A 24,443-nucleotide genomic window follows, 5' to 3' on the forward strand; every position below is an offset into this window, starting at 1 on the left:
AAACCACCTCCTCCCTCAACTTGTTATCCCAGGATATAGTTTTGAGACAACTTTGTGCTGATTTTCAGGAGAGGGGCAGAGTGAGGAGGGTGAGTGACCCGATTGGGCAGAAGCATCCATTTGATATTAGGGTAACTGAATTTTTTTGGCATGATCTTTGTAAATACCGGTATCTCATAGAAAAACAGATTGAGGAGTAGGATTAGACTTTAGGTCTGATCATCTAATTTTGTTAATACTGTTTTATATATACAAGGTATATTAAACTACCTTTTACTGCTGCATACTTAATTACATCTGGAAGGTCCAGGCCTTTTCAGGGTGTAAGAACACTAATTAAAAACAAATAATTTCAAAAATTCAAAGTACATTTATTATCAAAGTTTGTATGCAGCATACAAACTTGAGATTCCCCACGGACAGCCACGAAACAAAGAAAACCATGGACCGGTTCGAAGAAAAACATCAACCACAACACAAAAAAAACAAAATGCACAAATAGCAAAAAATAAAATCAGGTGAAAGACACAGAATATAAAACACAAAATTGAAAGAGTCCAAGCATATTCAGTTCAGCTCAGTGTTCATTATCTGCAGGCTGCCCCAACTCAAAATCACCCAATCTCACATCAGAAAAAGGAGCGACCAGAATTGTAACGTGAATCTAAAAGTCCAGTCTACAAACTGTGTCGATTAAACCTTGTCTAAGACCCAGAACTCCAGTACCATTTTCAGACAGCATTGGGAGACAGAGGGAGAAAGAGAGAAAGAGAGGGGGGAGGGGGGAGGGAGAGAGGGGGAGAGAGAGGGACACACCATCCGAATGCAGGGACTCTTACACTGTAGGACTCATCTTTGTAATTTTGTCATAATACCATTAATGTGTGTAAAGTTTACCACCTCCCTGAATGTTCCATATAACTAAGATACACTCTTAGTATATCATATTTTACAGCAGTGACTCTGGCAGAACAAAGAGACAGCAATTAATTCAAGATATAACGAACAGGAATATTGCATGCAAATATCATAACAAAATAACTAGAAAGAAAGCAGCTTTTCCAATTAGTTTTGTCACAGTCTGCTCTTTGTGACACTGACACATACATACTGTAAAAAACATTGGCTTTCAAAAGAAAAATTTACAGCTGTTTCAATTTATTCCCAAATTGATTTTTCTTCTGGGAATATATATACTTACTCAAAAGCTAATAACTTAAAAAATAATTGTCTAATTAGATATTTAAGAACGATTTCTCAAAACTCTAAGCTAATCAATTATGATGTTAATAAAAATACTGAAATTATGAAAGCACTACGTTTTTAATTTCTCTGAAAATAACTGCAAATTAGTTAGTAAAACAACAAACTAAATGACCGGGGGCTAGCACGAATCCCACAGGATACGCTTACCCTGGATGCTTTCTCTATTAAGATATTTCTCAATAGCTAGGCTGCTATTATGAGGAAAGCACACTCATTCAAGGCAGATCTGAGTTGCGTGAGAGATTTCCACATCTCACATACTCTTGTAAATCACAATTGAACAGTAGTAACCCAAAGAATGAAGTAAACCATAGCTGTTTTTAATTTTAATGCAGTGTCTTTGCCAATGACTGGGACTGATTCAGAGTTACCCTTTGGTAGAGGAAAGCTTTATTCGCCATATCACCTTAAAATACTTCTATGATTTTGGTGCTCTCGTCACGTTATGCATTATGGTGTTCCAACTACTGGCTACATGTCAAAAATTAGTCAGGAGGTCAAGCAAACTGTTCAGCATGATCAGTCTTAGCAACCTGAGATAAACAACATACACCAACTGTACACCACATTTCTCTTCAAGGATCATTGAAGCTAACAATAAATACTGCTTGAAAGCAATAAATTCAAATAAATTTCTTTAAAGTTCAGAATTGGTCACTGCTCACAAATCAGCATTTACTAATTATATTTTTCAAGATATACTTAAGGGCAGGTCAAGGGATTCAGACTAATCACCAAGGCAGTTATTACTCATAATGCTACAGATATCACAGTTAGATGTCCCCGGCATCATGTCCCAGAATATAGGTTCAGTTCACATCGACTGGTTACCTCTTTGGCAAGTTCCAGTTGGTTTGGTTGCCTCAGGGAGGTGCTATATTGAAAATGATCATCTCCTAAAAAAAATAAGAATTGACAGGCATGCTAACCAGGGTCATGAAGTCCTAAAGACTACTAATATACAACATGTGCATAACCCAAAGGATAGGTTGTCTGTCAAAATTCTGGAAAGAACATAGTGCGTGTCAAGAGGAAAATTGTCATTGTGTTTTTGCCAGAGATATAATTATATCTAATGAAAGGCAAAGAAACAAACCAAGACATTGTGTTTTACAGGAAAAATGACTACATATTTTGTGATGACGTGTTAATCTTAACTAGATGGCCTCCCCCACCACCCACACACATACGCGAGCACAGGGTTTGAAATTAATGTTAATTCTGCTTAAAAGACAAGATCTAATCCACAGAAAATGCACACACTGTTGAGAGGATTTGTTGAAATTATATTCCGTACAATTTTACTGTAGCTGAATCACTAACATATCATCTATCTATTGCTGTGCCTAGTTTTAGATATAAACTCTTTGCTGCTCCTACAAATAAACATCTGAACACATTAAATTATATTCCCCTTACATCTGCTGCCTTTTCAAAACATTGCATCAAATCAGTGAAATAAATTCATTCTTGTAAACACTAGAGATAAGTTTGAATAATAGGAAAATTACAGAAGACTCCATATAAGTGGCCAAATATAAACACATATAAAATTAATTTAGTAAACTTATATTTAAAGATAGATTCTCAATATGTACGTATTAAGGATATCCCCACCATCCAGGCCATGCTCCCTTCTCGCCGCTGGCATCAGGAAAAGGTACAAGTGCCTCAGGACTCACACCACCAGGTTCAAGAACAGTTACTACCCCTCAACCATCTGGCTCTTGAATAAAAGGGGATAACTACACTCATTTGTCCCATCCTTGGAATGCTCCTACAACCAGTGATCTCACTTTTGGACTCATTATCGCATGTTCTCGTTATTTATTGCTATTTAATTATATTTGGATTTGCACAGTTTGTCATTTTCTGCACTCTGGTTGATCTTTCATTGATCCTGTTATAGTTACTATTCTATAGATCTGCTGAGTATGCCCACAAGAAAATTATCTCAGGATTGTATTTGGTGACTTACATGTATTTTAATAATAAAATTTACTTTGAACTTTGAAAACAAAATTAAAGAGAACAAGTGGAATTGTTTTACACGGTGGGACCAGAGAGTATAAAATACAGGACTGACTGAGTTAATCTACATTTTCCATCAGAAAATTCAAAGGATGTACTGTATGTGCTTTATACATATTTTTTAATTCCATAATATATGACTTCTGCAAGCAGCCCACTAAACATGCTTAATTAAGGTCCTGAGAAGATTTGCTGATATCATATTCCATACAGTTTCACTACTGCCAATACACTAACATACCATACATATTAAGCAGTTTAGTGGAAAAATAGATTTATGAAATTGTACAGTACCTTTGTTGTCAATGGTAATTGTATTTTCCTCCACATTGCCAAATGTTAAAAAATGTTAACTTCATGGGGTTCAGATCGAAGATTTAAATCATGCAGTTAACTTCTATTTCTTGAACAATTTCATCCCAGCCTGAATCAAACCATTTACTTAAGACAGGTGATCATTGAATAAAATCGCCAAAAGTCTCCAACTCTAACATCATCTGTGCATTAAACAAACTGAGTCAGATACCTCTTCACTTCTAGATAATGGAAAAAGTGGACTAATCTTTTCTACCCCCCCCCCCCCAAGGTGTTGGTCATTTTGGAGTAGGCAGGTGAGAACTGGTGATGAGGATTTGCTATATTAGATCCTAAATGCAATTCATTACAACAGACAATTGTGCTAAGAAATAAAGACAGAGGATAAAAATTCTTTAATTCAGTTGTCAGTGTCGGCCCAGTTATGCTGTGGCAGGAACAGAGATTGTCTTCATTCTTTCATCCCAGTCCAGAGGCAGGATCCAAAAACCAGTGTGCCAAAAAGCTTCTGTTGTTTTAATCAGGCAATTTACCGCCATTGAGCCAATTTATAATCAGAAATCCGAGAAAAATCTGAGGAAACATCTCCTTCAAGGATTTATGGGCAATTGCATTGCATAATGTGATCTGCTCTAAATATCCATGAAAGGTCTGTTTTTATTTCTAGTTGATTGTGTGTTACAATTGACTGCAGAATTCATAAGTTTTGCTATTACTAGAAAATGGTTGGTGGGCAGTGGGAGTGGGGGGATAACTTCCAGTTGTTTTCAGTGTCCTCTCTGAAGGTGAGAACATGTGGCCTTCAGGCAAGGCCAGCAACATTTGGCTGTGGTATTGATATAGACAGCCCACTGACACTTTACATTCATAGATGAAGAATGGGGAGTTGGGTGAGATAATGGAAACCAGATCTCCCCTCACATTCAGCAACAATTACCAAGGATGTAAGGGTGAAAATTAGGCACATAGCCTCTTTTGTACTATACTGACTTTGACCTTTGTTTTTAATGGGAGATAAGATGATTAGCCATGTTCAGCCTCAGAAGTCGCTACTTGTAACTTATGATCTGATTCCTATTGTTCTTCGCTGAGCCCTGTTGATTACAATTTTGCCTCACTAATAGTTTTAACTAAATAAAACTAAATAGTTTTGAAAGAGCTTTTGATTTTTGCCTTTAAAAACTTACCATTAAATACAGATCCTGAAGAAAGGTTTCGATCTGAAACATTGACTGTTTCTTCATTTCCATAGATGCTGCCTGACATGCTGAACTTCTCCAGCAGTTTTTGTGTGTTGCATTAAATACGGGTATGACCTTACATATTTATTCCACAATGAAGGTGTGAAAGAAAGCTCTAATCTTTGGCCTCGATACAAGTAACTAATTTTAAGCTTACATCTTTTTAATACTGGAGTCACAATCTAAATTTAACAGCTACCTTATTTATTAACATAGCAGTTTTGGATCATTTTATCTGCTTTGATGGATTCTTGACCTCATAATGGCCTTGCATCTTATTGTGTTGTCTTTTCTCTGACTGTAACATCTAATTCTGCATTTTGTTTTTGTTTTCTTTTGTACTAAAATGCACTGCCAGGATTATATGCAAGCACACTGATGTACTGATGACATGCAAAACAAAGTTTTTCAGTCTATCTCAGTACATGTGACAATAATAAACCAATTTACCAACTTTAGCTGCTTAAGGGCACAGTATAATTCAAATACTGATGGATCACAACAAAACATGAACATGTTTATAATACAACTGTATATACAAGAATTATTGAAATTGTGTCAAGGATAGTTTCATTATTGAACTTCAGCAGAAGCTGTTGTACTCTCAGTTAAGAACAATCATCAATTGAACAAAAACATTTGCCTTCCAAAAAGAACTAAGCATTTGCTCAATGCCTATGAACAGCAATGCAGCTGATGACATTAAATCAGATAAACATGGACATTTAAAACAAATTCTAGCTGGAAGTGAAATGATGGCACCAAGCAAATGGCACAGCACCTCAACATCACAACCAACAACTGTAGATTAAGGAACACACATCAAAGTTGCTGGTGAACGCAGCAGGCCAGGCAGCATCTGTAGGAAGAGGTGCAGTCGACGTTTCAGGCCGAGACCCTTCGTCAATACAGATGCTGCCTGGCCTGCTGCGTTTACCAGCAACTTTGATGTGTGTTGCTTGAATTTCCAGCATCTGCAGAATTCCTGTTGTTTGCGTTTAAACTGTAGATTAAATGGACTTTGGTAATGAATGCTCTTCCAAAGTAGCACCTTAGACTCACATCTCAGCAGGATGTAGTAAGTATTAGTCTTCACCCTAAGTGAGGTGTCCTTAACATTAGCACCAGGACAAATATTCTTCCTACATGATAAGTCAGCCAGTCTAAGTTTCTACAATTATTTTACACCAGTATAGGAAGGGTTATCATCAATTCATTACTTAGGTAATCACTTGCTATGACTATTTTCCCTATAAATGTACAGCACTTACAGCATATGGCATTCAGTCAATGTACATATATTTCAAATTAAATTTGCAAAAACAAAAGGAAAGACTTTTCTAAAAGCAGCTACTGTGATCTTCTGACCAAGAGTCTGAAGATTAGGTAATACAACATTTAATACCACAATTATGACCACAACTAAAGTGGTAGAAATACCACATAACAAATGAGCAATCTCATTTCATCGACAAGCAATATGACAGGACATTATACAAAGTAAAACAAATCTCCAAACATATTGGCCAACATTCATCATTCATTGATGGCAACAAAAGAATGTGAATTAGTTGTTATCTCCTCACGTTTGGCTACTGCTAGCAAATTAAGGTTAAGGTGTCTGTTTATTTAATAAAACACCAGATTTTCATAAAATTCATTGCATCAGGTATTTTGGAATATTTCAGTGATGAGGTAAAGTCCCATTTAAATAGGTACAACAAATTTGCTACAATCTAAATGTATGCCACCTGGTGGTGTTTTAATGCATTACACTTCAATGATTTAATGGGATAAAAACTCAAAGTTCAAAGTAAATTTATTATCAAAATACTTACATGTCACAATATACTACCTTAACATTCATTATCTTACAGGTATTTATAGGATAATAGAGTTTATGTAAAATTATAAAGACTAATAAATATTGAACATGCAGAAGGTGACAAATCGCACCAATAATAAATTAAAAAGAAAATAAATAATACTGAGGACATCAGCTGTTGATTCCTCATATGCTATACACAAATAAAAATTATAGTTGGTCATATGCAGGTGATTATAGTTAAGATAGGTCATTATATCTACCTATTAACTATCGGTAAGAGTTTAAAAATAAATCTTTCAGTAATGCATTTATTTTTTTTTTATTTATCTTTGCCTCCACTACTGGTGTTAACTCTACATAATGATTACTGAGTGAAAAACTTCCTGATATCAATTCTGAATTTACAGATGTGAAAACTTCAAGTAGTCTTCTGTGTTTAGATCTGTTAGGTCTCTATTCTAAATCTGGTAACCTTTCAAAAGTCTAAATCTTTCATCCCAACAGAACGTGAAAGAATTGACTGATTATATCTCTAATGCCGAATACTGGAACAGTATATCTATTAAAACATTTGATTCCAGAAGATTTAGAGAGCTTCAGTTCAGGTTTATGACTGGTTTGAATTTTTACTGAAAATTTACAGTTCACTTTGCAACTGTTTTTAGACAACAAAAACAGAAACAATGGAAGTTCAGAACTCTAGAATGTAAAGTAGAAATGTGATTATGCAAACACACAACCTTTCTTCCTTATATTAGCTCAATTATCTACTCAAATGCTAATAACTAATCAGTGATCATGTTTTGATTGCAGAAATTGTGAGTATGACAGGGAAATAGAGACACTATTGCTTTAACTTAATTAGCCACACATTTGGCATATTCATGTACAGAGGAATCTTGGGTTGCAAGTCCCATTGCTTCCTGAAAGTGGATGGCAAAGGTGGTGTATGGTATGCTTGTCTTCATTAGTGAGGGCATTATGTATAAAAAGTAGGATGTCATGTTACAAGTCTATTACAACAGTTATTCAGCCAAATTGAACAACCTTTTAAGCTAGATGGTGATAAGCTGTTTCCCCTGATGGGGAAAGGAAGCATGATGCTAAAATTAGAGGCAGGCAGTCCTTAAGTTACATCAGAAGCCATTTCTTCTGAGAATAAAGGGACCTCACCATCGTATTCCCCCCAAAACTCCAACAACTCCAACATTGTATCAATGCAAGGAGCATTCGTAATAAGGTGGATGAATTGAAAGTGCAGATTGTTATTAATGATTATGATATAGTTGGGATCACAGAGACATGGCTCCAGGGTGACCAAGGATGGGAGCTCAACGTTCAGGGATATTCAATATTCAGGAGGGATAGACATGAAGGGAGGGGAGGTGGGGTGGCGTTGCTGGTTAAAGAAGAGACTAATGCAATAGAAAGGAAGGACATAAGCCAGGAAGATGTGGAATCGATATGGGTAGAGCTGCGTAACACTAAGGGGCAGAAGACGCTGGTGGGAGTTGTGTACAGGCCACCTAACAGTAGTAGTGAGGTCGGAGATGGTATTAAACAGGAAATTAGAAATGTGTGCAATAAAGGAACAGCAGTTATAATAGGTGACTTCAATCTACATGTAGATTGGGTGAACCAAATTGGTAAAGGTGCTGAGGAAGAGGATTTCTTGGAATGTATGTGGGATGGTTTTTTGAACCAACATGTCGAGGAACCAACTAGAGAGCAGGCTATTCTGGACTGGGCTTTGAGCAATGAGGAAGGGTTAATTAGCAATCTTGTCGTGAGAACCCCTTTGGGTAAGAGTGACCATAATATGGTGGAATTCTTCATTAAGATGGAGAGTAACATAGTTAATTCAGAAACAAAGGTTCTGAACTTAAAGAGGGGTAACTTCAAAGGTATGAGACGTGAATTAGCTAAGATAGACTGGCAAATGACACTTAAAGGATTGACGGTGGATATGCAATGGCAAGCATTTAAAGGTTGCATGGATGAACTACAATTGTTCATCCCAGTTTGGCATAAGAATAAATCAAGGAAGGTAGTGCACCCGTGGCTGACAAGAGAAATTAGGGATAGTATCAATTCCAAAGAAGCAGCATACAAATTAGCCAGAGAAAGTGGCTCATCTGAGGACTGGGAGAAATTCAGAGTTCAGCAGAGGAGGACAAAGGGCTTAATTAGGAAGGGGAAAAAAGATTATGAGAGAAAACTGGCAGGGAACATAAAAACTGACTGTAAAAGCTTTTATAGGTATGTAAAAAGGAAAAGACTGGTAAAGACAAATGTAGGTCCCCTACAGACAGAAACAAGTGAATTGATTATGGGGAGCAAGGACATGGCAGACCAATTGAATAATTACTTTGGTTCTGTCTTCACTAAGGAGGACATAAATAATCTTCCAGAAATAGTAGGGGACAGAGGGTCCAGTGAGATGGAGGAACTGAGCGAAATACTTGTTAGTAGGGAAGTGGTGTTAGGTAAATTGAAGGGATTGAAGGCAGATAAATCCCCAGGGCCAGATGGTCTGCATCCCAGAGTGCTTAAGGAAGTAGCCCAAGAAATAGTGGATGCATTAGTGATAATTTTTCAAAACTCGTTAGATTCTGGACTAGTTCCTGAGGATTGGAGGGTGGCTAATGTAACCCCACTTTTTAAAAAAGGAGGGAGAGAGAAACCGGGGAATTATAGACCGGTTAGCCTAACGTCGGTGGTGGGGAAACTGCTGGAGTCAGTTATCAAAGATGTGATAACAGCACATTTGGAAAGCGGTGAAATCATTGGACAAAGTCAACATGGATTTGTGAGGGGAAAATCATGTCTGATGAATCTCATTGAATTTTTTGAGGATGTAACTAGTAGAGTGGATAGGGGGGAACCAGTGGATGTGGTATATTTGGATTTTCAAAAGGCTTTTGACAAGGTCCCACACAGGAGATTAGTGTGCAAACTTAAAGCACATGGTATTGGGGGTAAGGTATTGATGTGGATGGAGAATTGGTTAGCAGACAGGAAGCAAAGAGTGGGAATAAACGGGACCTTTTCCGAATGGCAGGCGGTGACTAGTGGGGTACCGCAAGGCTCAGTGCTGGGACCCCAGTTGTTCACAATATATATTAATGAATTGGATGAGGGAATTAAATGCAGCATCTCCAAGTTTGCGGATGACACGACGCTGGGTGGCAGTGTTAGCTGTGAGGAGGATGCTAAGAGGATGCAGAGTGACTTGGATAGGTTGGGTGAGTGGGCAAATTCATGGCAGGTGCAATTTAACATGGATAAATGTGAAGTTATCCACTTTGGTAGCAAAAATAGGAAAAGAGATTATTATCTGAATGGTGGCCGATTAGGAAAAGGGGAGGTGCAACGAGACCTGGGTGTCATTATACACCAGTCATTGAAAGTGGGCATGCAGGTACAGCAGGCGGTGAAAAAGGCGAATGGTATGCTGGCATTTATAGCGAGAGGATTTGAGTACAGGAGCAGAGAGGTACTACTGCAGTTGTACAAGGCCTTGGTGAGACCACACCTGGAGTATTGTGTGCAGTCTTGGTCCCCTAATCTGAGGAAAGACATCCTTGCCATAGAGGGAGTACAAAGAAGGTTCACCAGATTGATTCCTGGGATGGCAGGACTTTCATATGAAGAAAGACTGGATGAACTGGGCTTGTACTCGTTGGAATTTAGAAGATTGAGGGGGGATCTGATTGAAACGTATAAAATCCTAAAGGGATTGGACAGGCTAGATGCAGGAAGATTGTTCCCGATGTTGGGGAAGTCCAGAACAAGGGGTCACAGTTTGAGGATAAAGGGGAAGCCTTTTAGGACCGAGATTAGGAAAAACTTCTTCACTCAGAGAGTGGTGAATCTGTGGAATTCTCTGCCACAGGAAACAGTTGAGGCCAGTACATTGGCTATATTTAAGAGGGAGTTAGATATGGCCCTTGTGGCTACGGGGATCAGGGGGTATGGAGGGAAGGCTGGGGCGGGGTTCTGAGTTGGATGATCAGCCATGATCATAATAAATGGCGGTGCAGGCTCGAAGGGCTGAATGGCCTACTCCTGCACCTATTTTCTATGTTTCTATGTTTCTAACCCATTGTGTCTCTGTCTCTCTCACACACACACACACACACACAAAGCCGATTCGGACATTTTTATGCAATATTTCCAAACTAATGCTGAATTTTGGTTTTAAGGGTTAGCGAACCAAGGATGGTGTAATTAGAAATACATATCAACTATTATCCAGTTTAATTGTATCACGGGATGGATGCCATTGTCTTTAATGCACTAAACACATTATAAAGTACATCAAACTAAGAAAAACAATGAGCCCTGTATTTTCTGAAAGTTTGATTTTCACTTTTTAAAGTGAAGAACTGAGTACTTTGCTTTTCCTACCTGTTAAATAATAGGATGATAGGAATGCACCAAATTGTTGCCACATTTCGTTCCTCATGACTTTCTAAACCAAAAGGATGCTTTTAAATGACATTTTACCAGCACCTCTGAAACTGTATGACCAGAAACATAATAATACAAGTCAGAGTTTGACCAGGGACTCACCATCCTGTGTATTCTGACTGAGAATGTTGGATAGTTCCTTTTGGCTGATCCCAAGGCACTGGCAAACTTCCATCCTGCTGTAAGGTTCAGGATGCAACACTTGTTCCACAGTTGAAAGCATTGTCTCCAGATCAACCCCAAGCTCCTGCTGTAAGTCTCCCAATTTTAAAAGTTTCTCCCACTCAAGGCCTTTTGCTTTTGCTAGAACCTAAAGAACAAAACAAAATCATACCAGTGTTAGATTTACTTGAAAAAGTAGCTAAAGAATTCTCCTGTTACATCACAAACAGCATGACAATTTGATTGGGTCAGTCTCCATGCAATACCATACAGTTATTTTATGATAAGCAACAATAAAAACTACAGTACCTGGAGGAAAACCCAAACCTTTTCAGAAGTCTGATCTGCGGATAATTTGTTAAAAGCTGCAGCTGTGTACAGCACTCTCACTCCATACAGTGATGGATTCAAAGCCCACAGCTGAGATGTGCGCACAAACATCCAGCCTAAACCCAATGTGCTGGTCAATAATTATCATTAAACAATCAGTATTAAAACTAATTACTGCATTGGGGTTTGCACAAACTGTCTGAATCAAAAATGACAATGCTTCAAAGGCATTTCATCAGCTGTAGAGAGATGTTAAAGATACTACATAAATTGACTTTCCCTTGTAACCGGAACCCCAAGAAATTTTGATTCAGCCTACTTTTGTAACATGGCTGCAGGTAATTTAGAATCATTCCTCTGGAAATATATAGCACACACTGGGAAATATCCCATGAAGTAACCTGCTCAAGTGTTCCAATCCATCTGCACAATTTCCAGCTAAAATGCTTTAAATTTTAAGAAGTTTCAGCGAAGAACAACTGTATGGGTTAAGGTTTCAAGATCAATATGACCAGTAAATATCATGGAAATTCAAGTCAAATGGATGTAGTTCTGTGGAACAATTGGCCTCAAGACAGCCAGCACTTCCTCTTCTGCAATCCTAATACAGTCCATGACTCGTTACGCTTTTGCCTTAGTTCTACAGACCCTGTGTCTACCTCCCAAGTAAATTCGGATTAATCAAGCAGTAAATCTGCAAGATCTCAATATACACACTTAGACAATTGTTAACCAATGTTAATCAATTAAAATACAAACTTATATGGCAACAATTGTATTGACTACTTTATTAAGAAGCTGGTTTGAATTTTCAAGGGCAGGCATCTTGCTATAAATTATATATTCCCATTGCAAAACATAATTTGCCATAGGCAGCTGTGGAGGCCAAGTCATTATGTATATTTCAGGCAGAAGTTAATAGGTTCTTGTTTGGTCAGGGCATGAAGGGAGATGGGGAGAAAGCAGAGATTGTGGCTGAAAAGAAAATTGGATCAGCCATGATGAAATGGTGGAGCAGATTCAATGGGCCAAATGGCCTAATTCTGCTTCTATATCTTATGGTCTATAACAAAATTATTAAAAGCTCTGAGCAGGATTTTAATTGTTAGCAGCAGAGTTCAGAAGAGAGTGCTTATTGGACAGGAATGCATCAGGTGAACTCACTTGCTACTTCTCTACTAGTGGTTCCCAAACATTTTGGCTTACCATCTTGGCTCCCAGACCATTTCATAAATATGATAAAGAATTTTTATTTATGATGCACAGTGAAAGAAAATAAAAACTGCAAATTCATAGCAGTAACATGGAATTGCAAAAGTTATTCAAATCTATTTAAAGCTACAAATAAAATGATTTTTAATATAATTACTGTAAAACAATTTTAGCAGTTTTAGAGCATACATTAGTAGTCCAACAACTCACTACTCATTGCTTTTTCACCTTTCAATGATGGATGGGCTTGGCGCAAAGACAGCAGCTTCTCAACATCAAGCTGAACATCACTCAGAAGGAATCGCAGATCATCATGTTCGGTAATTTACTGTCTGTTTCCTTTCTTTGAAAGGAGTTGGGTGACTTCGCTCAAACCGTGATCCACTAAATCGAATGTTGGAAAGGCAATAAAAACATCTTGACCTTTTTTTTCCCCACAGTGCAGGACAACACTCAGAGATTTCTTTCTGCAACTAGAGGTCCTGATCTGATTCTTTTTAACCTCAGCTACAGCTCAAGTCATTTTGTAGTGAGATCAGTTCTTCTTCCATCTTTCCTATTAATTCTTCATTACTAGTGTTCAGGAATGGATGTATTACCCAATCTGGAATTTGGATTGAGAGAAGATCCTGAAATCTCTTTGTTATGTCTCTATGTAGCTCACCCAGGTAGGCACAGAAGATCATCATCTAGTATTCTTTCTTTTTCTTCCAACTCAGAGAGGTTCGGAAATTGGAAAAGGTCGTGATGGCCAATGTTGCACTTAGATAGAGTTAACTTGAACAGAAATGTGGAGACAACTGATTTGACTTTGATAAGATTCACATAATTTCCTTGCAATTGAAGACAGATTTAATTAAACTTTGTAAATAATTGTGGCAAATAAGCAATGTCATGCCTAATATCTTGAGTTGATTACTGAATCATCTGAGTCTTCAAAGAATTTTATCACAGTTTCAAAAAGTGGATAAAAGCATCTCAGGCAGTTTCCGTTAGAGAGCCACCTGACCTCAGTGTGCAACAGCCAGCAAGTGTTCAAACTGCTCATCATTCTCAATACACATTTCTCAAAATAACTGAGAATTGAGAGCATGGAACTTGATTTTTAAAAGCAGCATTTAATGATTTGTGCAACCAATCACTGAGGTTTTTTTGCGACGGGATGTTGTCTGTGAATTACATAGAGAATCGTAAATGGTAGATATGGTAAATCTCAGGCTCTATCATCACCTCTTGGGTCCTCAGAGCCTTCATCTTTCTCCCATTGCACCATCCCTGAACACGCTACACTCCCCCCACCTCCTTCTGATGCCTCCAAATCTCCTCTCCTCTTCATCCCAGCTCTAATCCCTGCTGTGTCTTCAACAATTCCACTGACCTTCCCCTCTCTGGGGCAGGAAGTTCTGTCCACAGCAAGGGTCTTACTTTCATCCCCCTTCGCCTGCACCTTAATGAGTTGCAAGCCTGCCTCAAAGCTAAGCTCATTTTCTATCACCTCTGTCTCTGAGCCCACTTCTTCAGCAAGAATCTCTCACCCTGCATTGATGATCCCTTCTCCCATTTCCAACCCTCCTCAACCTTTGAGACACTCCACATTAGTTCACTGCCTGCCCTGGATCCTTTCATCTCTAATTGCCGATGAGAGATCAACCGGCCCAACTTTAACACTTCTCCTCAAACCTTACCCTCTCTGAACATACTACCCTCCACTCTCTCCGCACCAATCACAAACTTACCATCAAACCCGCAGATAAACAGGTGCTGTTGTAGTGTGGCGGACTGACCCCTACCTTGCTGAGACCAGGCAGCAACCATCAGACACTTCCGCTTACCTACTCCTTGAAGAGGATCCCACTCCAGATCATCAGTGATGGTTTCTGACACCATCACTGACCTTATCAACTCTGGAGAATTTCATCCACTGCCACCAAACTCATTGTTCCCTTATCCCACAGCGCTCACTTCTACCTCCTACCCTAGATCAACAAACCTGACTGTCCAGGTAGGCCCACTGTCTCTGCCTGCTCCTGCTCCACTGAACTTGTGCCCTCATATCTCGATACCGTTCGATTCCCTCTAGCTCAGTCCCTTCCCAGTTCTGCGACGCTTCTCTTGCTCTTGATCTCTTCATGAACTTTCAATTCCCTGGCTCTGACTGCCTCATTTTCACCATGGATGTCCAGTCCCTATACACTTCTGTTCCCCATCAAGAAGGCTTTAAAACTCTCCATTTCTTTCTCAATAAAATAAATAACCAGTTCCCGTCTGTCAGAACTGGTCTTCACCAGTTCCTCAACAACTTTTCCTTCAGCTCCTACCACTTTCTCCAGACCTGAGTGGTAGCCATGGGCACCCACATGGGCGCCAGGTATGCCTGCAGTTTTGCTGGTTATGTAGAACAGTTCATGTTCCAAACCTTCCCCAGTAATGCTCCCCAACTCTTCCTCCACTACACTGCTGACTCCATCAGTCATGCTTCATGCATCCATACTGAGTTCATCAACTTTACCTCCAACTTGCACCCTACCCTAAAATGAATTTGGTCTATTTCTGACATCTTTTTCCCCTTTCTTGATCTCTCTTTCTCATGTCTGGAGATAAACTGTCAACCAACATCTTTTATAAACCTATCAATTCCCATGGCTATCTTGACTATACCTCTTCCCACCTTACCTCCTGCAAAAATGCTGTTCCCTTTTCTCATTTCCTTTGTCTCCACCGCATCTGTTCCAGGATGAGGCTTTCTTTTCCAGGATATCAGAGATGTCCTCTTTCTTCAAAGAATGGGGTTTCCCTTCCTCCACCACCCACATCTCACCCATTTCCTGAACAAAAATGCTCACACCATTGACCCGCTGCCTTATCCAGTATAGAGTTCCTCTTGTCCTTGCCTACCACCCCATAGGCCTCCGCAATCAACACATCATTCATTGCAATTTCTGCCATCTCCAAATGGATCCTATGACAAAACACATCTTTACCTCTACCCCACTCTACAGGGATCATTCTCTCTGTGATTCCCTTGTCTATCCATTCCTCATGGCACTTATTCCTGCAAGTTACCAAAGCGAAACAGCTGCCCATTCACCTCCTCCCTCACCTCCATTCAGGGCCTGAAACAGTTCAAGCACTTCACCACAAATCTGCTGGGGTTATTTATTGTGCTGGTGCTCCTGATGTGGCCTCCTCTACATTGGTGAGCCTTGTCATAAATTGGGGTCTGCTTCATTAAGCGCTTCTGCTTCCTCCGCCAAATGGGTACTTCCTGGTAGCCAAGCATTTTAATTCAAATTCCCATTCACATTCCGACAGGTTGGTCCATGGCCTCTTCATGTGCCACAATGAGGCCACCTTCAGCCTGGAGAAGCAACACTTTGCATTCCGTCTGTATAGTGTCCACCCTGATGGCATGAATATTGATTTCTCATTCCAGTTAAAAAAAAATCTCTCCCTTTCCGTCGTCTTCTATTCCTCAAACTGGCCTCTGACCTCTTTTCACCTGTCTATCACCTCCCCTTGGTGCCCCTTCTCTTACCCCTTCTCCTATGGTCCACACTCCTCTCCTATCAGATTCCTTCTTCTCCAGCCCTTTACCTTTCCTACCCACCTGGCTTCAGCTATCATCTTCTAGCCATCTTCCTTCCCCTCCCCCTTACTTTTTATTCTGGCATTTTCCCCTTTCCTTTCCAGTCCTGAAGAAGGGTCTCGGACCAAAATGTTGACTGCTTGTTCACTTCCACAGATGCAGCGTGACCTGCTGAGTTCCTCCATTTTGTGTGTGTTGATTTTGATTTCCAGCATCTGCAGTACTTGTGTGGATGTTAGATGCAACATTTTTCAAGAAAGTAATAACCCTACAGTGGTGTTCTGTCATTGATAGTGCCCCATCTATTGCAAAAGCAAGAATGTTAGTGGGTGGAATGTCCTTCCCTTTGAAAATTTGCTCAACAACCCAAAGTATTGACTCCTTTTTGTAACTCTTGAATTGTGCTTTTGTCTTTTACCAAGCGAACAGAACCAAGAAGCAAAGATTCATTGCCTGGCAAAGTTGACTCATCCAATTGCAGAGAAAATTATTTTGCCCTAAGTATGTTGCACAGTGAGTCTTTCACATTCTCAGGCATTTCATCTATTCATTTTTCAACAGAATTGGCATTGAGCAAAATAGCTTTAATTATTTGGTCTGGTGATTAATGCAAATCCATACTCAGAACCTCCCTTACTGCTGACAGAATCAGTTCTCCAATTGTATGGGGCTTTCCCGATTTAGCAATGAGCATTTTAGCATGTTGTATGAAGCACACAAACCACCACTGCTTTGTTGTGATATGCTGGTGGACATGTTTTGAAGTGTTTTCCATTTCTGAAGGTTTTCACGATGTGACTGAAAACAAGCCAAGTTCTTGTTTCTTTTCTCAGAGTATACTCTCTTCAGATGTTCAAGGAGCCTGGATGGCTTCAATGACTCATTTGAAAAAGACTTTTTCACACAACAGTGACATTGGCTGCTGTTGGTTGCATGGGCTGGTATAAATCCATATTTCAGATGCTCCACACTCCATACAAACTGTTTCAGTTCATCATTTCTGGGATAGCTTGAATGAACATTCCTCTTCAGGTCATGCTGCAGCATCTTAATTGGTGTCAAGGTCTGGACTCTTCCTTGGCCATTCCAAAACATGAATTTTAGAAACATAGAAACATAGAAAATAGGTGCAGGAGTAGGCCATTCCGCCATTCGAGCCTGCACTGCCATTTATTATGATCATGGCTGATCATCCAACTCAGAACCCTGCACCAGCCTTCCCTCCATACCCCCTGATCCCCGTAGCCACAAGGGCCATATCTAACTCCCTCTTAAATATAGCCAATGAACTGGCCTCAACTGTTTCCTGTGGCAGAGAATTCCACAGATTCACCACTCTCTGTGTGAAGAAGTTTTTCCTAATCTCGGTCCTAAGAGGCTTCCCCTTTATCCTTAAACTGTGACCCCTCGTTCTGGACTTCCCCAACATCGGGAACAATCTTCCTGCATCTAGCCTGTCCAATCCCTTTAGGATTTTATACGTTTCAATCAGATCCCCCCTCAATCTTCTAAATTCCAACGAGTACAAGCCCAGTTCATCCAGTCTTTCTTCATATGAAAGTCCTGCCATCCCAGGAATCAATCTGGTGAACCTTCTTTGTACTCCCTCTATGGCAAGGATGTCTTTCCTCAGATTAGACCAAAACTGCACACAATACTCCAGGTGTGGTCTCACCAAGGCCTTGTACAACTGCAGTAGTACCTCCCTGCTCCTGTACTCGAATCCTCTCGCTATAAATGCCAGCATACCATTCGCCTTTTTCACCGCCTGCTGTACCTGCATGCCCACTTTCAATGACTGGTGTATAATGACACCCAGGTCCCATTGCACCTGCCCTTTTCCTAATCGGCCACCATTCAGATAATAATCTCTTTTCCTATTTTTGCCACCAAAGTGGATAACCTCACATTTATCCACATTAAATTGCATCTGCCATGAATTTGCCCACTCACCCAACCTATCCAAGTCACCCTGCATCCTCTAAGCATCCTCCTCACAGCTAACACTGCCACCCAGCTTCATGTCATCCGCAAACTTGGAGATGCTGCATTTAATTCCCTCATCCAAGTCATTAATATATATTGTAAACAACTGGGGTCCCAGCACTGAGCCTTGTGGTACCCCACTAGTCACTGCCTACCATTCTGAAAAGGTCCCGTTTATTCCCACTCTTTGCTTCCTGTCTGCTAACCAATTCTCTATCCACATCAATACCTTACCCCCAATACCGTGTGCTTTAAGTTTGCACACTAATCTCCTGTGTGGGACCTTGTCAAAAGCCTTTTGAAAATCCAAATATACCACATCCACTGGTTCTCCCCTATCCACTCTACTAGTTACATCCTCAAAGAATTCTATGAGATTCGTCAGACATGATTTTCCTTTCACAAATCCATGCTGACTTTGTCCGATGATTTCACCGCTTTCCAAATGTGCTGTTATCACATCTTTGATAACTGACTCCAGCAGTTTCCCCACCACCGACGTTAAGCTAACTGGTCTATAATTCCCCAGTTTTTCTCTCCCTCCTTTTTTAAAAAGTGGGGTTACATTAGCCACCCTCCAATCCTCAGGAACTAGTCCAGAATCTAACGAGTTTTGAAAAATTATCACTAATGCATCCACTATTTCTTGGGCTACTTCCTTAAGCACTCTGGGATGCAGACCATCTGGCCCTGGGGATTTATCTGCCTTTAATCCCTTCAATTTACCCAACACCACTTCCCTACTAACATATATTTCGCTCAGTTCCTCCATCTCACTGGACCCCCTGTCCCCTACTATTTCTGGAAGATTATTTATGTCCTCCTTAGTGAAGACAGAACCAAAGTAATTATTCAATTGGTCTGCCATGTCCTTGCTCCCCATAATCAATTCACCTGTTTCTGTCTGTAGGGGACCTACATTTGTCTTTACCAGTCTTTTCCTTTTTACATATCTATAAAAGCTTTTACAGTCAGTTTTTATGTTCCCTGCCAGTTTTCTCTCATAATCTTTTTTCCCCTTCCTAATTAAGCACTTTGTCCTCCTCTGCTGAACTCTGAATTTCTCCCAGTCCTCAGGTGAGCCACTTTCTCTGGCTAATTTGTATGCTTCTTCTTTGGAATTGATACTATCCCTAATTTCTCTTGTCAGCCACGGGTACACTACCTTCCTTGATTTATTCTTTTGCCAAACTGGGATGAACAATTGTCGTAGTTCATCCATGCAATCCTTAAATGCTTGCCATCGCATATCCACCGTCAATCCTTTAAGTGTCATTTGCCAGTCTATCTTAGCTAATTCACGTCTCATACCTTCAAAGTTACCCCTCTTTAAGTTCAGAACCTTTGTTTCTGAATTAACTATGTCACTCTCCATCTTAATGAAGAATTCCACCATATTATGGTCACTCTTACCCAAGGGGCCTCTCACGACAAGATTGCTAATTAACCCTTCCTCATTGCTCAAAACCCAGTCTAGAATAGCCTGCTCTCTGGTTGGTTCCTCGACATGTTGGTTCAAAAAACCATCCCGCATACATTCCAAGAAATCCTCTTCCTCAGCACCTTTACCAATTTGGTTCACCCAATCTACATGTAGATTGAAGTCACCCATTATAACTGCTGTTCCTTTATTGCACACATTTCTAATTTCCTGTTTAATACCATCTCCGACCTCACTACTACTGTTAGGTGGCCTGTACACAACTCCCACCAGTGTTTTCTGCCCCTTAGTGTTATGCAACTCTACCCATATCGATTCCACATCTTCCCGGCTTATGTTCCTCCTTTCTATTGCGTTAATCTCATCTTTAACCAGCAACGCCACCCCACCTCCTTTTCTTTCATGTCTATCCCTCCTGAATATTGAATATCCCTGAATGTTGAGCTCCCATCCTTGGTCACCCTGGAGCCATGTCTCTGTGATTCCAACTATATCATAATCATTAATAACAACCTGCACTTTCAATTCATCCACCTTGTTACAAATGCTCCTTGCATTGACACACAAAGCCTTCAGGCGCTCTTTTACAACTCTCTTAGCCCTTATACAATTATGTTGAAAAGTGGCCCTTTTTGATGCTTGCCCTGGATTTGTCGGCCTGCCACTTTTACTTTTCTCCTTACTACTTTTTGCTTCTACCCTCACTTTACACCCCTCTGTCTCTCTGCACTGGTTCCCATCCCCCTGTTGTGAACTAACCTCCTCACGCCTAGCCTCTTTAATTTGATTCCCACCCCCTAGTTTAAAGTCACCTCAGTAGCCCTCGCTAATCTCCCTACCAGGATATTGGTCCCCCTAGGATTCAAGTGTAACCCGTCCTTTTTGTACAGGTCACGCCTGCGCCAAAAGAGGTCCCAATGATCCAAAAACTTGAATCCCTGCCTCCTGCTCCAATCCCTCAGCCACGCATTTATCCTCCACCTCATCGCATTCCCACTCTCACTGTCGCGTGGCACAGGCAGTAATCCCGAGATTACTACCTTTGCAGTCCTTTTTCTCAACTCCCTTCCTAGCTCCCTATATTCTCCTTTCAGGACCTCTTCCCTTTTCTTCTCTTTAAACCATTCTGTTGTTGATTTACTCGTGTTTCAGATTATTGTCTTGTTGCATCATCCAACTTCTATTAACCTTAAGGTGACGGACTGCTATCCTAACATTCTTCTGTAAAATGTCTTGATACAATTTTAAATTCATTGTTCCCTCAATGATTTCAAGCTGTCCAGATCCTGAGGCAGCAAAGCAGCCCCAAACCATGATGCTCATTCCACCATGCTTCAGTTCGGATGAGGTCTTGGTGTTGCCGTGCAGTGCCATTTTTCTTCCAAACACAGCAGCGTGCATTTCTGCCAAAAAGTTCAACTTTTGTCTCATCTTTCCACAGGGCATTGCCCCGGAAGTACTGTGGATCATCCAGGTGGTCTTTTGCAAACTTGAGATGTGCAGCAATGTTTTTTTCGGAGAGCAATAGTTTCCTCCATGGTGTCTTTCCATGTTTTTCTTATAGTGGACACATGAACAGAGACTTTAGCAAGTTCTACAGATTTCTGCAGGTCTTTTGCTGTTACCCTTAGGTTCTTTTTCCACCTCCTACAGCACTGCACGTTGTGCTCTTGGTGTGATCTTTGGAGGTCGCCCACTCCTAGGGAGAGTAGCAACAGCACTGATTTTTCTCCATTTGTAGAGAATTTCTCGTACTGTGGACTGATGAACACTCGGGTCTTTAGAAATGCTTTTGTAGCCTTTTCCAGCTTCATGCATCTCTACAATTCTTCTAAGGTCCTCTGAAGGTGTTTCTAATCGAGGCATAGTGCATGTAAACAGATCTTGCTTGAGAAGAGCTCTGTCAGTAACCTGACTTTGTGTGTCTTTTTTGCAGGGCAGGGCACCTCTACAATCCACACCTCCAATCTCATCTCATTGATTGGAACATCTGATTCCAAATAGCTGTTGTAGAAAGCATTACCGCAGTAGTTCACATACGTTTTTTGAACCTAGACTGTGATTGGTGTACTTAGTACTGATGAGAAGTAGTGCAATTATTTGTATGTTATTAGTTTAGGCAGATGGTGTTTGTCTATTACTGTGACTTAGATGAAGATCAGACCACATTTTATGAGTAATTATTGCAGAAATTTCAAAGGGTTCACAACCTTTTACTTGCAACTATATGTCACCATATACTATCCAGAGATTCATTTTCTTGCAGGCAATTCGCAGTAAATATAAAGAAACACCATAGAATCAATGAAAAACTGCACACAAGATGGACAAACAACCAATGTGCTACAGACAACCTGTACAAATACAGAAAGTAAATAACTAAATAAATAAGCAAGCAAGCAATAAATATCAAGATCATGACATGAAGAGTCATTGAAAGTGGGTTCATAGGTTATGGGAATAGTTGTGTTGGGGTGAGTGAAGTAATACCTACCGGTTCAAGAGCTACTTCCCTATAACCATCAAGTTTTTGAATTGATGTACACAACCTGATTCCTACCTCAGCAATGGAACACAACAAACCATCTCTTGCACTAATAAGGTCTTCAGTGGTGTCCTTTTTTTTGGCATTAAGGACTTGCTTTTACACAGTTTTTTTATTCCCATTGAATGCATATTTTTTTGTATAATTTATGTTGGATTTCGATTTTGTGCTACTTGTACCTATGCTGCAAACAAGTTTTTCATGGTACTTAACCATAAATTTTGCAATAAAATTGATTTGTCTTGATCCCATGCACCCAGGTGTTTCTTAATATTTGGAATGAATCAGAGTGATTGAAAAATGTCATTTGTATTGATGATCATCTTAGAAGAAAATATGAATAATATTCACACAATCCACCTTGCAATTGTGGATAGTGAAAGCAAAGTCATCAATTTTATTCTCATTTGAAAAACAAGGTAAACTTAATATCTCCTTCTTCTTCTTAACCAAGGCCTCTATTTCTCTCGAAAACCAAGGTTCCCTAAACCTGATAGCCTTTCCTTTTATTCTGACAAGAACGTGCAAACTCTGTACTCTCAAAATTTCACTTCTGAAGGCCTCCCACTTACCAAGCATGGCTTTGCCAGAAAACAACTTGTCCTAGTCCAGACTTGCCAAATCCTTTCTGAAACCATCAACCTGAGTTCCAGACTTTCCCTTCTCCATAATGATCTTGAAACTAATGGAATTACGGTCACCAGATCCAACTGTTCCCTTTCACACAACTGGGTCACCTGCCCTGTTTAATTCCCTAACAGTATCTCACTCTCTCTAGTTGAGACCTCTATATATTGATAAAGGAAACCTTCCTGAACACATGTGACACTATTCTATCCTAATCCAGCCCTTTTACAGTATGAGAGTCCCAGTCAATATGCAGAAAGTTATCACCTACTATCAGAACCTTATGTTTCTTCCTTATAAGATCTCTCAGCAAATTTGCTCCTCTAAATCCCACTAACTATTGAATTTTCTATAATATAGTCCTATTAACGTGGTCATCTCTTTCTTATTCCTCAGCTCCACCCATATAGCCTCTGCAGACAAGTTCTCCAGTCTGTCCTGTCTGAGCACTGCCAGGGCACTTAACCCGACTACCACACCTCCCCTTGAATCCTTCCCCTCTTGTCATGTCTAAGACAACAGAACCCTAGGACACTGAGCTGCCCTCCTGCAAACCAAATCTCACTAATGGCTACAATGTCATAAGCTCATCTGCCTTACCTACAATACTTCTTACATTGAAATAGACAACAGAACATTATTCCCACTATGCTCAACCTTTCGATTCCTGTTTTTGTATGTAGGCTTAATAACATCTTTCCCCACAACCGCTCCGCTACCTGCCAAGGCACTCTGGCTCCATTCCCTCAGCAACACTAATTTATGAGGGTAGTATACACCCGGGCTATTTTCCATATACTCAATATTGTAACTGTAGTGGATTAGTTTAGTTGGAATCATTATTAGTGCTAGAGCACAAGTTTTCATCACCACAGTCAGGATGTTGTTTCATCTCAAAATCTTTGCTGTATCCACTGCTTTCAACCTTATTTCAATATTAGTTGAGAGGTAGAAGACTAGCTTCTATGATGGCAAGGGCTTCAACTGGACATTAAGGTAAGACTACCCACTTAGAACATGTGGGTGAAGATGGTTGAAAGTGATTCTACTCTGCCTTTGGCATTCACTTGCTGGGCTCTGTCACCAGCAATCTCCAGAATTGTTTAATTGCTCACCACCACTCATAATTGGATGTGAAGGACTGGAGGACTTTTATCTGATTCATCAGTAGTAGGATCACTTGTATGTCTAGTGTATTCTTGCTTTTTTATTTAGCATACATACTTATGATGTTGCAAGTTCATTTGGTGCCAGTTTTGGCATGCCTTCTACATTCTTCAGTAAAACAGCATTACCAGAGGTATGAAGCATAATTTTGGTTTAACACACTATTAAGAACTCAGCTACAACTCATACAGCAGAGCATAATTTTGTCAGGTTTTTGCAGCATGAGTACTTTT

At 40.0% G+C, this 24,443-nt stretch overlaps 1 protein-coding gene across 3 annotated transcripts in view; it reads right to left on the reverse strand.

The window, feature by feature from the left end:
- galk2 (galactokinase 2) overlaps positions 1 to 24,443 on the reverse strand; it is a 120,339-nt gene that overhangs the window by 12,346 nt on the left and 83,550 nt on the right. For all 3 annotated transcript variants that reach the window (XM_072278248.1, XM_072278249.1, XM_072278247.1), the window contains one exon: positions 11,257 to 11,464. In XM_072278248.1, coding sequence (XP_072134349.1) covers positions 11,257 to 11,464 — 208 coding nt within the window. The remainder of the gene's footprint in view (positions 1 to 11,256; positions 11,465 to 24,443) is intronic.

This window comes from Mobula birostris, chromosome 14 (genome assembly GCF_030028105.1).
Source record: "Mobula birostris isolate sMobBir1 chromosome 14, sMobBir1.hap1, whole genome shotgun sequence".
Classification (NCBI taxonomy): domain Eukaryota; kingdom Metazoa; phylum Chordata; class Chondrichthyes; order Myliobatiformes; family Myliobatidae; genus Mobula; species Mobula birostris.